At 42.8% G+C, this 14,563-nt stretch overlaps 2 protein-coding genes across 2 annotated transcripts in view; one reads left to right on the top strand and one right to left on the bottom strand.

The window, feature by feature from the left end:
- The window catches only part of whrna (whirlin a), a 105,296-nt gene extending 101,260 nt beyond the window's left edge, over positions 1 to 4,036 (top strand). Inside the window, exon 14 of the mRNA XM_076283364.1 lies at positions 3,831 to 4,036. Within this exon, the coding sequence (XP_076139479.1) occupies positions 3,831 to 4,013 (183 nt within the window). The 3' untranslated portion in view covers positions 4,014 to 4,036. The remainder of the gene's footprint in view (positions 1 to 3,830) is intronic.
- A 6,552-nt stretch (positions 4,037 to 10,588) lies between these two features.
- On the bottom strand, positions 10,589 to 11,596 carry LOC143122663 (testis-specific serine/threonine-protein kinase 1-like). Its single transcript, XM_076283444.1, has one exon. It carries the CDS (start codon positions 11,594 to 11,596, stop codon positions 10,589 to 10,591), a length of 1,008 nt encoding a protein of 335 aa, XP_076139559.1.
- Positions 11,597 to 14,563: the final 2,967 nt, after the last annotated feature.

The raw sequence follows: 14,563 nt of genomic DNA, 5'->3' as shown, positions 1-14,563 counted from the left end.
TAAAACACCACAGAGGGTGAAGACTTAACTGTGTGTACATACACTGTGTGTTGTTTCAGAAGGCACAGAATATTGTTTGTAGTGGTTAACACTTCAGACACTCAGATTTAAACAATTAAACCAAACAATCACATGTTAATTATGTAAAGGCTTTTCCAGTCTTACTTTGAGTTGATTTGTTGAACAAAGGTAATGTGAACATGACGGCAAATCAAGTCTATACAGAAATTAGTCTTTACAAATATGATGATTTACTGAAAAGCAATTGTGCGTGTGTGTATGTGTGTGTGTGTCTGTGTGTAATTAAGAGAGTTTTTTTTTTTTTTATGTGTGTGTGTGCGTGTGTGTGTGTGTGTGCGTGCACATGTGTGTGAGTGTATGTATGTGTGTGTGAGAAATGGATTGGAAGCCCAATGATTTGGCAGACTAATGAAAAACAAAAGGGACAATGATTACAGCTGGTGCAGCTACAAATCAGCCTCGCAAGAACCAAGACGAGCGCTTAGCGAGGAAGCAGGAGACACAGGAAAACACAGAACAGGACAGGAGTGAGAGAGAGAGAGAGAGAAATGTGCTGTTGTAACAAGGAAGAAAGACTGGAATTAGTGAGAGAAAAGAAAATGCAGAGAGAGAGAGAGCAGAGGCAGGGAGGAGTGGACAGGCATGAGTGGGTTTTAATTCCACCGTCTGTGCCCCCCACCTCCTACCTCTGACAGGGGAATTAAATACCTCCCCTCATCTGTAATGGAAATCCAACAACAAAATGCCATCATAGCAGGTGATAGAACCCGGCTATCTTTTTGTTTTCCCCCATGGACATTTTTATCTCTTTATTTATTAATCAGTCTTCTGCCTTCCACGTTTGGAAGCTGCTAACCGGAGGGGAATCAGGAATGCAAAGTAGTTCTCTGTTTGGTACTATACGCTGTTGGCATCATTGGTTCTAGTGTTTCAAAGAGCCTCCGGGCTTGGCTGGTATTGCTGCATAATCATGAAGAACTGCTCGCAGACTTTTAATGGGTCTGATTGATAAGGGATTGCATCTTGGGAGGCTTTTCAAGGGAGGTCGTACCATGAAGACAGATAGTCTGCATTAAATCAGAAATAAATTCTGAGAATATTTAGTCTGAGATTAAATGAATTATTTAAGGCAAAAATATTGTTTTTGTAAGCAGTTAACTGCTATCTGGATGGACCTTGAAACTAATGATAGATATAATTAAGTGACAATACCCTTTGATTAATGTTTAATGTTCAGTGTATCATGACTAGAACAAGACGGGTGCCCCAAGGCTCGGTGCTGGGGCCTCTTCTCTGTCATGTACACAATGTCGCTGGGCCAGACTGCTTCGCAGATGATACCCAACTCTATCTGACATTCCCGTATGACAGCTGAACATTGATAAGTCAGATGTATGAGGAGGAGATAGGGTGGAGGTGTGTTGTAATAAGGCTTGCAGAGAAAGCTGAAATACTAGGCAGTCTAAGGCAGCTTAAATAAGGCGCTCGGAATGGTCTTCACCAATGTGGTGTGATCAGCTGGGCAAATTACTGGGCATGACGAGAAACTGGGCATGACTTTTTTGAACTAACGTTGTGGTCCATTCCCTGATAGCGGAACAACCTATACTAAGTACTAGCAGAGCAGGGGTGTCTCTCTCTATCTTCAAGGTTTGAAGCACTTGAAGACCCAACTCTTCTGAGAATACCTCCTCTTCTATCACATCTAACAACCCAACACACCTAACATGGACTTGTCATCCACTTCTTTTCTTTCTTTCTCCTCCTTCCTTCTACCACTATCTCCTTCAACTACACTGACTAGTACTTAAAGTTCTAAATCATCCTGTGGTAGTCCTCTGCTAAATTAATAAATGTAAATGATTACAGGAACGGTACCTTTACTGATGAAGTATTAAACTGTTGTGATATCATTTATTTAGTCAGTGGAAAATCTCAAAGGTCATCTGACATTTCTTACATCTCTTTACAGATTAAAATCAGGTACAGTGGGAGATGACTAGAGATGACTCTAACCCTGCTAATTGGTGATAATTCTGATGATAATTCATTTTTCCACTGGCTGATCTAAATTCAGTGGATGGCTTGACAGCCCGGGAGCTGCATAATTATATAGGCCAGCCCGGTACACAAACTTTTAATGGGCCAGGAGAGCATGGTGCGATGTTGATAGGCCACCCTCTTGCACCCGAGACGAGCTGGAGCCTCATGCTGTGGCTGGAGGTGAAAAACTGTGTCCTGTAAGACTTTGCCACACTCTGAACTCTGTTTGATATTTATGGATTTGATTCAAGAACGTGGTTACCACTGGATCTACCACTGGCAGCCTCTGTAACACATTCCCCAAGCCGTGTTTGTCCAACAAAATAGACACAAATGAATGGCCTTGTCACTCGCATGGCTAAACCAGAATATTCATAATGTTCTTTATTCAGTTAGATGTATGTGGTTATGGAGAGCCATTGAAATGTGTGTGGTAAGCTTTAGACTCAAATGGACTTCAAGGAGTGGGATGGAAGACCTTTGGTGTGAGATGATGGCCATCAGAAGTGTTTGTGGAAGAAATGTGTCCATGCTAGAGTCCACTTGGCACCCAGTGAGGAATAACAGTGGTTTGTGGGAGGGGTAATTGTAGGTGACAGATGACTGAAAAATGAATAAAGATGTGATTGCAATCAGACCCTGAAATAGCAGACCTGTCTTTTTATCTTTTGTGTATAATCTTGTGTCATCACAGTGATTGATTATGTGGTATTCTACCTCAGTAGCAAATCATGATAAACAAGATGCATACAGGATTTCTGTTTCACTGGCATTGTAGATGACTAAGATATACATGTATCAATTCAGAGTGCCACTTGAGTTCAACTGAATTGAGTCTGTCCTTGACTCAAAGATAAAGTTTGCATTTTAAATCATGTAGTGTTTTAGATTTGATAATGGTTCTGACAATATGAGATAGGAATGTCCCATACATCCCATTTCACATCAGTTTTTTTTTTCCGAGACACCTCTTGCAGTTTTCATAGGAAGTGAATCAGGCTGATAGTCTTTGTGCTGTTATTAAGTTTAGACACAATTCAAAGGAACCCTGTAAGACCAGGTTCTGCAGTGGACCTATTCCTGAATTGTCCGATGTTTGTCTTGAGTGGGAGGTGAAGGTTTGTCCTGAAATATCACACTAACTCAATAAAGAGTTGCGCAGGAATAAAAAGGGAGACAAACAAAATCAACATTCTTTTTTAGTTTTCTCTTACTCTTTCTGTCTCTCTGTCTGTATCTCTCTTCCTCTCTCTCTCTCTCACACACAAACTCTTGTTCTCTCATTCTCTCTGTCTTCCCCTTCGGTGAGCATTAATAAAAGGTCTAATAGAGCTGGCTGGCCCATGTCCTCTGCCTTCATCTAACTGACTGTAATAACGTGGTGCTGGGATGGCAGGGAATACACAGTGAGTTGAACCAGGGCAGCTCCACAGGTCATTAGAGGCCATAATAATAGTCTGGATCGATCCATCTCACCCTCTCTGTGTGTCTTGCCTTTCTTTTACCCTTCACACTCTCTTTCTCTCTCTCTTTCCCTCCCTCCCTCTCATTCTCTTGGTTCCATCTCTTCCTCATTCTCTTGTGCTCTTCTATCCATTCCCAGCTCACATCACTCCCCGCACTCGACTTTCATTTTTTTTTTTACAGATAATGTTTTATCAGAGGTCAAACGCACCCAAATGTGCTGTAATGTTTTTTTCAATAACTTTCTCTCTCTCTCTCTCTCTCTCTCTCTCTCTCTCTCTCTCTCTGTGTGTCGTTGTCAGAGGGGAGGTTCGGCTCATAACTGTGGTCAGCTGAAAGTGGGCCAGGTGATCCTGGAGGTCAACGGTGTGTCGCTACGGGGCCGGGAGCATCGAGAAGCTGCACGGATCATCGCCGAGGCCTTCAAGACCAAAGACAGAGACCATGTAGACTTCCTGGTCACAGAGTTCAACGTGGCGCTTTAGGGGTCACTGGTGTCACACTGTCTTCACTCACATCCAGTCTGTATGTCCAGTGGAATGACACCAGGGTCGGAGGGTCAAAGGGTCAGAGGTCAAAGATGGAGCGAGGTGGAGGAACATGGAGCAGATGGAACAGTCACGGACTTCATGCTTTAAGGCAGAGTTCAGCCCTCTTTCCACATCCTCCATGACTCACCCAGGAAGTTCTACGAGGTTCTGTAACACGGTTTGGGAGCGGAACCTGATTATTCTGACTCTAGGAGCGTTGGACTACACGGATATAGCTGCTCACCTGTATGTACTGGCACGTTTTAGGACTCCGTTAGGATTCACTCAGTAGTTGAACACAGCTCAGAATCTGAAGAGCAGGGATTAAGGAAAACATCTGCTTTTTTATTTATTAACAGTAAGCTTCTTATCGTTGCCGTCACTACAACATCCCTTGGACTTGAAGCTAATGACACTTATCCACACAGACACAGACACAGACACACATACACACACATACAGTGTAAGCCAGCACAATGGACTATTTATTCCTAGGAAAACATTATAGCCACCATTGCTCCAATCCTTGACTTTTAACTGAGAATCTTGCATTATTTTTTTCTAAATGGCTGTTTTTGAATGGAAAATAAATAGCTACAGTATATACCCAGATGATGAGATGCAAATAGAGTATAATATATAAATGTCAAAGGCACACTTTACTGTGTAATTGAAACACGATACAGGAGAACTGAGACGTAATCACGAGAAAAGGTTTTATATTAGAGATCATTGCATAGAAGAACAAACCTCAGCTTCCCTTGTTTTCCTGCAGGGCACAGGGGAGTCTCCTCTGCTCTAATAGCCTTTTCTGTCCCCCTTCTTTTTGTTGTTAGTTAGCCACATTTATTCTGTTTCTGCAATGCTGCAGTTAAATGCATAATTTGGTAATTACACCTAAACAGTGGTAATTATGTGTTGGAGTTGAAGGAGAGTGTGGGGCAGCAAGGGAGAGATAAAGGAAAAGTAAGATAGAGGTGAGAGAGAGAAATGGAAAGGGAGCCAAAGGAAGAAAGACAGATAGAGAAGCGTCAGAGAGATGCGAGCGCCTGTGTGAAGCGAGCTCTGCATCAGGACAGATACAGCCGGTGAGGAGCCCACTGTGTCTGCTACCTCCCCTCCCCGATACACACACACACACACACACACACACACACACACACACACACACACATATACACCACCACCCCCTGCCTTAGCTCCCGTTATATCTGTATGGAGTATGGAGAGGCACTTTATCCAATTATGTTATGTGAATCAGGAACAAAGCGTGGCAATCAGTCAGGGGTTGGAGAGAGGGAAGGGGAGTAGGAGAGGAGGCGAAGGAGGGGAGAAGAGCGTGCAGTGGAACTAATGAAAAGTTGTGAAGTGTGTGTGACTCCTGCGGGAGCTTTGCCGAGGAACTGAGGAAAGAAGAGAGAAAGGGAGACAGAGGAAGAGAAAGAGAGTGAACGAGAGGCAGAGAGAGAGAGAGAAATATGGCATCTGCTGATATGTCACTCATGACTGTTGCATAAGAATGGGGTGGACCTGGATCTCTCTGTGTGTGTGCGTCTGTCGGTGATAAATGCAGTGTGCGGTGGCAAAGGAGGACGAGTTCAGTAAGAGCAATCCCACATCGGACGTGTTTGTTTTTAACTGAGTGTGTCAGTGTTTGTGTGCAAGAGAGAGGGAAGGAGGTAGAATTAATTGCAAGCTTGAATGGTGAAGCCTATCATGAGACAAGGCTAAGGGATACCTGCTTTTGGCTTTTAAGCAATCAGGAATGCTATAACGCTTTAAGGAACCAGTGAGGAGGATCCAGGTGACTTCATCTGCACTCTCGTCATGAGCAGAGCAGCCATCTTGAGATTCACTCTTCCCCCTCCACACCACCATTTTGTGCAAACATGTATTTTTACGTACATTTATATTTTCTATTTATATTGAAAATTCTTGTCTATTAAAATTATATCTATATATATGATGCTGATTCATGACTATGGAGTAGTTATTTGGTTATATTTTGATCATGTTAGCTGATGGCTGACTGATCAGTTGAAGTCTGGGTGGATAGTGACAGACTCCTATTTAGTTTTAGTAATTCAGTGGTGCAGTCCACTGTCAGAATTCCCCCTCCCATCACTTGCCCTCTGGTTTCACACCCTAAGGCTATTTTCCACCAGAGCCAATCTTGCTTCTTTCTACGTGTCTTCTATAGTTTTCTGGTCGTGTCCAGTTATTTGTTATATTCTGATCTGATTTATTATGTTCTTTGGTATCTAAAGACTCAATTCCACCTGCCGTGACTACGGTGACTCTTTCTGTTTCTGTACTGTATTAGTGTGTCATTACAGTGTGCTCCAGAGACATGTTGTGCTAATGGAACTCCATACAACACACAACTCCAGAGCCACATCAGGTTTAATTTTTAAAGTCGATCTTCAAAGACAGTTCCATTTCTGTGAAGACATGCTAATAAAATGGTCTGTATTCCTCAAAGCCAAACTTTTAAGAAGTGCTTTAAATTTAACTTGAATTGAATGAAGGTTGACGATATGGAATACATTAAAGGGAATAACTATATTTTTACATTTGACATTTATGATATTTTGACATGTTCTTTACTTCAGTGTTAGTAAAGTATGCCGAAATTGCTCTTCACAATTTTAAAGTCATGAATCAAAAAACACCTGCCATGTATTTGCTCTCCTCCATAACATCTCTGTCATGACTTGCTTATAATAAGTCACCTGAGCATTAGTTCATTAATGAGCAGTTCCCTTTTTGAAGTGATTAATATACAGCACCATCTTTTTTTTTCTCCATTGTACTTTTCACAGAAGAAAGTGCTGTAAACTAGCTAGGTGTTTGAGCCCCAACTGTCTAAGTTGAAGCAATTCACAAATTGCTCACACACATAAATCCACTCTGAAGTGCCCACCGAAACATGATAATTATAAGCACGATTCATATGACAGATTTCATACACAGTCAAGAAGTCCAAATATCTGTCACTGTTCTGCCTAAAAGTATAATGAATCACAGTTTAGACTCCTGTTTGAAAGTCAAAGTAGATTGGCTGATCAAAGCCTGTCTTCCATCCACCGTGTGACCCACAACACCCGTACCTTTAAGCCCCTTCCCAAAGCTTGTTATTTAAAAGATTTTTTTTTTACCGATGTAGTAACACATGATTCTTTAATTCATTTCACCCACTCTATGTATGTGCCTGGTCAGGTATAGCTGCACAGTGATGCCCCCCCCCCCCCACACCGACCCCATACATTTCATTCTGCCTTCCATCAGCCTGCCTACCTGTCTACTTGCCTGCCTCTTGTACAGTTTGATGAGGAGCATTGTACACAGCCATGCTATTTATACTAAAGTGTGTTTAATTTTCCAATAAAGAATAATAAACTGCACAAGAAAATCTGCTGAGAAGGCTCTATTTTGGCACGATTATTTTTTATAGTGTGTGTGTGTGTGTGTGTGTATGTATGTGCATACTCAGAGAAGCATAGCCCATTATCACGTGGCGGTAATGTATTATATGAACCATGCACATTCCATTCCAGAGTGAATACACTTGGTAATGGCCCATTCCACACACCATATGATTTATTTGGGTCCCCTGAGACATGGAATACCTACAGTAAGTCATCGCTTTAGAGAGAACACAGCAAAGATAACTCACTATTGTTTGTTAGTCATATAGTACAGACTTATTTCATGGTCCACTATTGTACACAGAGAGGATAAAAGTCTAGACCTTGCTATATTAATACTGATGAACAGATGTGAACAAAATAGTTTGCTATGTAAACGATTTGAGAGCTATTAAGAAAATCTTATATTGCTAAGTTACATTTAAAGAGTTCATTCTTTACACCACTGTGGATACAGTACATGTAGGAATCAAATTGTAGTAATATATTGTAAATTAAAACGTGCCCCAATTTTCAGGTCCACTGCCTTTAACAATACACTCTTTTCAGTTTTAATACATTCCACTGAGCAGAAGGCCTCAATTTGCTTTCATTTTGAAATGTAATGCTTAAATAAACTTAATAGCAAACAAAGAACGAGAACCTGAGATAAAAAAATACTTTTTTTAGAAGTAGCGCTCAAATACAATATCAGTTCTGAATTATACAAATGTTCTGGTTCCCATAATGCAATTGCACACTTTAAAATTGGATGCCCTAATTAAAATCAAATATACTTATAAGACCATTTGTGCACACAGTGAACCATATCTCAAAGACTTTCAAGATCCTAGATGTAATTCCATTACATAACTGATTATTGAAGATGTTCTACTTACCCAGTAGGCAATGACAGAAAAGTTTCTCTTAATGTTTTGTCCTACACGTAAATGAAGACTGGGTTTGTTTTCAGTTGCAAGGCACAGACTGTTTAATGACTACTTTTAGCTGGACCATTCCTCCAGTTGCCAACCACCTCAGATGAATTCACTCCAATTTTGACTGCTGAATGCCTCCAACATCGTCCTCATCTGAGATATCCTTTGGCATCCTTGTCTGCTGATACAAGCTACAGCTCTGGAAAAAAAAATTAAGAGACCACTGCACATTTTTCTGATGTCATCCTACGGTTGCTGAGTGACATTCAAATGAGTTGACGGTCAATTTTGAATATGACCGTCAACTCATTTGAATGTCACGCAGCAACGGTAGGACATCAGAAAAATGTGCAGTGGTCTCTTAATTTTTTCCAGAGCTGTATTAATGTTCAGTTCAGAGGTCAATATCACACAACAATATGCTGAATATAAATTAACCTGACAAATCCATCAATTCATATTTACCTAATGAGTCAGCAGCCTAAATGAAAAATAATGAAAAGTTAGGAATGAAAATTGGCAAATTGAAAATATCAGAAGGAAGAGAAGCCTCTGTACATTGTATTTACTAACAACATTGCAAAAATATGTTTCTTTTAAAAAGAAAAGTGTGCCCAGGATAACCATATGGGAAATGTTTTGTGGTTTTTTCCCCCATTATTATTTAGATATTATACTGGGTCATATTATGTACCGCTATATGGTACATCTAGTTACCAGGTCTTTCAGTCCGGGTACTGAATACCATATTGATTAAAAGCATTTTAGCTGCTTTAAAGCCGAGCAGTAATAAAAAGACAAAATGTAACAGCAAATATTTGTCTGTATCTGCATTGCACAAGTCACTGGCGGTCACATTACGCATTGCTGTGGTGTACATTTAGTGTGTGTACATTTAGTGTGTACTGACATACCAGTGTGTGTGTGTCAGTGAGTCTATTCCATATCAGCCTAGTGGGGCTACATGCCCACTAAGTTGCAGGTGCCCTGGTGTTCCGGTGTCCCGACTAGCGCTGTGGTGACATAAAACCATGCCACATAATTGCAAGGATCTATCCCTTCCATTGACTAAAAACACATTTTTGATGGTTGGTAGGATTCTTTGTTTTGGTTACATAGGATGGATGCTCACTGTGCAAGAAATGCATTCGGTAGTGCAGTAAGTGAGAGCAGGTGACGTAGGTGAAGAGACCAAACATAGCTGCATTACAGAGTAGCCTACAGTACTGTGTTTAAAGATGATTCATGATTTGGCAGTAGGACAAAAGAAAAGGTAACGCAGGCACGAAGCCTAGAATTAGCCTCCGACACCATAAACATAATTATGGTGTTGGCAGAAGAAAATGACGTACAAGGTGAAAGTGAATTGACTGTGCAGCGTGCACTGTTCATTCTAAATGTCCATGTAAAGTTATGTGCATCCCAAACCTTTTCGGTCTATTGTGGTCTGTCGTGTCAGTTTTTTATTCCAACTGGTTTACTACATCGGTTAACACAGTTCATTCAAATTTAATCTTGACTTTAGTGGTGTCAAACAAATCATTCCATATTTGCCGATATAACATGCCAAAACTGTGCAGCAAGTAAAGTAATTAAATCCCATTTTTAACTGCACTGAAGGGCAATACTGACAGCTGTTAGTTAGGCCTAACTGACATTAACATGGATCTGTTGATAGAGAAAGACAAGCTGTTTGATAATCTAGAAAAAAAATCTAAGCTGTCACTAGAAAGTGCTTTGAGAAGAACAGTATACAGTAGAGCCAGATAGAATACCAGTACTCGCCTTTGTTCAGTGTTGATGTTCTTATTATTAAGGAACAAAACAACAAACACAGACTACTAGAATTTTCTTGACCAATGACATCATAATATGGGGATGTGGAAAAACTCCAGCTTTTGGCTGTATTTTTTTCACCAGATGAAATAAACGGCAGCTTGCTTCATCATATGCAGTATTCATCACAATAGCCTATGGCATGCAGTGCCAGCTGTCTACTCTGATCAAGGGGTGTCAATGAACAGGTGAAAATTTGTTTTGTCTGTAATATGGCATAGCCTACCTGTCATCATTACCCTGTAGCTAAATAATCTAGTATTTGTTGATGTCACATTATTCACAGGCCACATTTTTCTTGAGACTTGATTAAACCCAGATACCGACATACCGTTCAGTCACACAGTTGTTAGGCCCTCACAGTGGTCTCGCACTTCACAGTGGCTGGCTGATGGTGGTCGGTTTCTCCGTCAACCTCCGCCCTTGGGCCCTTTCTGTGCTCCTTGGAATGCGCGCTCTCCTCTTTGCCGTCTTTGCAGGCCTTGGATGGTTGTGATACGTCGTGATGTACATTGTTCCCCTCATCCACTTTCCACTGTGCTTGTAGCCATGGATGTGTAATGATGCTGCACATGTCGATTCTCTTCAGTGGGTCTGGGTGCAGCATTCTGTAGATCAAAGCTTTGGATTCTGACGAGAGGTTTCGTGGCCGATAGAATTCCACTCGGTGTTCCATTTGAGCCTTGAGCATCTTCCTTACGTTTGAATCATCGAAGGGCATCGACCCGCAAACCATTATGAACAGAACAACACCCATGCTCCAGACGTCGTACATTTTGGGGTTGTATGGATGCCCCTGCAAGACTTCAGGTGCTGCATAGGAGGTAGAGCCGCAGAAAGTTTTACTCAGCACCATGATGCCACTATCATCAAAGTTCATCTTGCGACTAAATCCCAAATCAGCCACTTTCAAATTGAAATCTTTATCCAAGAGAAGATTTTCACACTTCAGATCCCGATGGACGATGTTTTTGTCGTGAATGAATTTAATGGCAGCGGCCAATTGGCGAAAAACTTTTCTACTAAAATCTTCCGGGATTGCTCCGCGGAATTTGATGAACTCCAGCAGGTTACCTTGTACGCCGAGCTCCATTATCATGTAGACTTTACCATTCGAAGTCTCGAAGATCTCAAAGGTTTTGACGATGTTAGGGTGGCTGAGGCATACCAACATTTCAATTTCACGGGGCAGAAATTTCTCTAAAAAGTCTTTTGGTGCCTTATTTCTGTTGATAATTTTAACGGCGACATTTATTTTCCGGCGCTCAGAGTACGCAGATTTCACTTTAGCGTAGGACCCCTCACCTAAATGTATTCCGAGAGTGTAGCCCCGTTTTTTCAGAACTAAGGCGTCCATTTGAATGGAGCACTTACGAGGTTGGCTTAATTTGTCTTGTGCAGGTTGAGCATTTTACGGAGCTTCGGCTGGCAATTCAGACCAAACCAGCCCAACTCCCTGCCGGTGTGTCCTGCAATCATTGCACTAAATTAGCTGTTTTATTAAATGGCCTTCAGTTGTATGACGCCAAAAGATCATTTGGCGACGTCATAGTCATGTAAATCCATTGATAACTTATCTACCTAGTCACTGACCGGACATCAAATAGTAGCCTACACAGTAGGGTCAGATTGCAGGCTCCCACATTGAATAGGCGCGTGTGTAGGTAGCTGTCCATAGTACTGATTCGTAATCGGTTGACGTCAACGGGCATCTCATGTCACCACAAATGTACCGTATTTCATACTCTTTAGGGCCCGACATTCACATGCCCACAATGCATAGCCTATTTGGCATAGCGCCATCATATGGCAACAGATAGAATGGCTATATAGTCGTGGCACATGACCAATTTCGACACACTTCTCCTAGGTGATTCATCAGAACCATATCAAAATTAGAGGACATGATGTCAAGATGTTGTTAATGATAAATAGTGAAGGGATTGTTGATATGTTTAAATGTGTTGAAATGGTGACGCAATGAAATTAAATATTTTGCTGAATAAACACAAAATGTGTCAAAGTCATCAGATTCATTTGAAATCAATGGTTCCCATGTAGCCTAGAAATCTAGACGCGCCCCTAGCGGCAGCAAATTACATTTGCTGCCAGGGCTAGTCTATGTCACGAGGCTTGCCGACCAGCAGATGGCGACTGAGAGCACTTCCAGGGGGACCAAGAGGAAGTAACCTGAAGATGCCCATATTTGGTCCTTCCTGCCCCAGAGAATCACCTCCCTCAACTGTTTTTTCCTGGTAGACCATCAGCTTCGGCTACAGTGAATATAGCCTCTGGTGGTCGAACTCTCAATCTGCCATGACAGCAAGACTCAGCCATCAACATGAACCCCGCGGAGTCACCAGCACCCCCCTCGGAGGCCGAGCAGATCCAAACAGCTCTGACGAACCAAGGGGCAATGTTGGGGCGCACACCAGGACCAGCTACAGCACCTCACCGACTCAGTTGGACAACTCCTTGACTCTGTGCAACGTCTGGAGAATCGTCTGCCAGGACCCTCACCAGCCCCGACACGAGCTGCTCCGCCTGGGCCAGAGCGAGACCTCCAGACACCAGGCCATGAACCCAAGATTCTGCACCTCAATGCTATGATGGTCGCTCTGGTGGGTGCAAGCCATTTCTGACCCAGTGCTCACTGATATTCCAGCTCCAGCCCTATTCCTTTGACACAGAGGCCTCCAGGGTCGCCTATATAATTACCTTAATGTCTGATAGAGCCCTACAGTGGGCCACAGACTTAGTGGAGAAGGAATCCCCAATTATTGAAAGTCTAGATGTGTTCACCCATAATCTCCGTCAAGTCTTCGACCATCCCGTAAGTGGGCGTGAGGCTGCCAGATGACTCCTAGACCTACGTCAGGGACCACAGACGGTGGTTGACTATGCCATTCAATTCAGGACCCTAGCAGAGGAGACTGGATGGGAAGAGGAGGCCATGATCTCAACCTTTTACCATGGACTGGCAGAGGAGATCAAGGATGAGCTGTCTACTCGAGACTGGGGCTATGGCCTGGAGGCACTTATCACCCTGGCCATCCGTATTGACAAACGCCGCCTGGAACGCCTAAGAGAACGATGTGGCAAAAGTCTGGCATCCAGTGGCCTGTATCCACCAATCCTGTCACCCGCAGTTCCCCAGACACCTCCGGAAACACCATTGACTGCAGAGGAGCCTATGCAACTGGGAAGAACTCGTCTGTCTCAGCAGGAAAGTCAGAGACGTTGGCGAGAGGGAAGATGCCTCTATTGTGGGGCTGCCGACCACCTCCGTCTCCAATGCCCAGAGCTGCAGGGAAAAGCCAGAGCTCCTCAGGGAACTGGGAAGCCATTGAGGAGCGGAGCCATACTCCCATCCAGGTCAGTGTCTGGGTTGCATTTACATGTGATACTAAGATGGGGGGATTCTCAGACCAAAATAAGCTTCAATTACTGCCCTTGTTGATTCTGGAGCTGCAGAGAACTTTTTAGACTTGTCGTGGGCCTTGAAATTGCAATTACCTATAGAGTTAAACCCATCTCCACGTTTGGTGCAGGCTATTGACGGGAAACCTATTGGCACTGGTAGATTAACCTACCGTACTAAACCAGTTCAGCTATGTATTGGGGACCATTGGGAGACTATCCAGTTTCAGTTACTTGACTCACCAATGGATCCTATGATTCTGGGCTATCCCTGGTTGTGTACACATGAACCTCAGTTATCTTGGTCCACAGGTTCTTTAACTCTCTGGGGTCCTAATTGTGTCTCATCTTGTGTCGAAGCTCAGAAGGTGTGTTATGCTCAAATAGAGGAAGCCCCTGTGTCCAATCAGCTCCAGAATAGTGTGGACCCCAGACCCTGTTTAGAGATACCTGGATTACCAGAGCAATACAGAGATCTGTCTATGGTTTTCAGCAAGGCCAAAGCTTCAGTGCTGCCATCACATCGTCCCTATGATTGTGCCATTGATCTACTTCCCGGCACTATGCCACCTAGGGGCAGACTATATTCTATTCCCTCTCTCCCCCGGAGAAGCTGGCCATGGAGGAGTACATCAGGGATGCACTTAAGACTGGCTTTATCAGGCCATCTAGGTCTCCTGCAGGGGCAAGTTTCTTTTTCGTAGGAAAGAAGGATGGTGGACTCCGTCCCTGCATAGACTACAGAGGCCTTAACAAGATTACCATCAAGGATCGGTATCCTCTTCCCTTGATGTCGTCTGCTTTTGAACAGCTGCGGGACGCTACCATCTTCACTAAACTGTACTTCACTAAAATTTTCTGGGCTTCACTAACTTTTATCGCCGCTTTATTAGGAGCTTCAGTT

This window comes from Alosa pseudoharengus, unplaced genomic scaffold, assembly GCF_046254945.1.
Source record: "Alosa pseudoharengus isolate Yale_2024_CS ecotype anadromous, Long Island Sound unplaced genomic scaffold, YU_APseudo_1.1 YU_APseudo_1.1_scf_14, whole genome shotgun sequence".
NCBI lineage: Eukaryota > Metazoa > Chordata > Actinopteri > Clupeiformes > Clupeidae > Alosa > Alosa pseudoharengus.
This window is presented reverse-complemented; position numbering and strand designations above follow the sequence as displayed.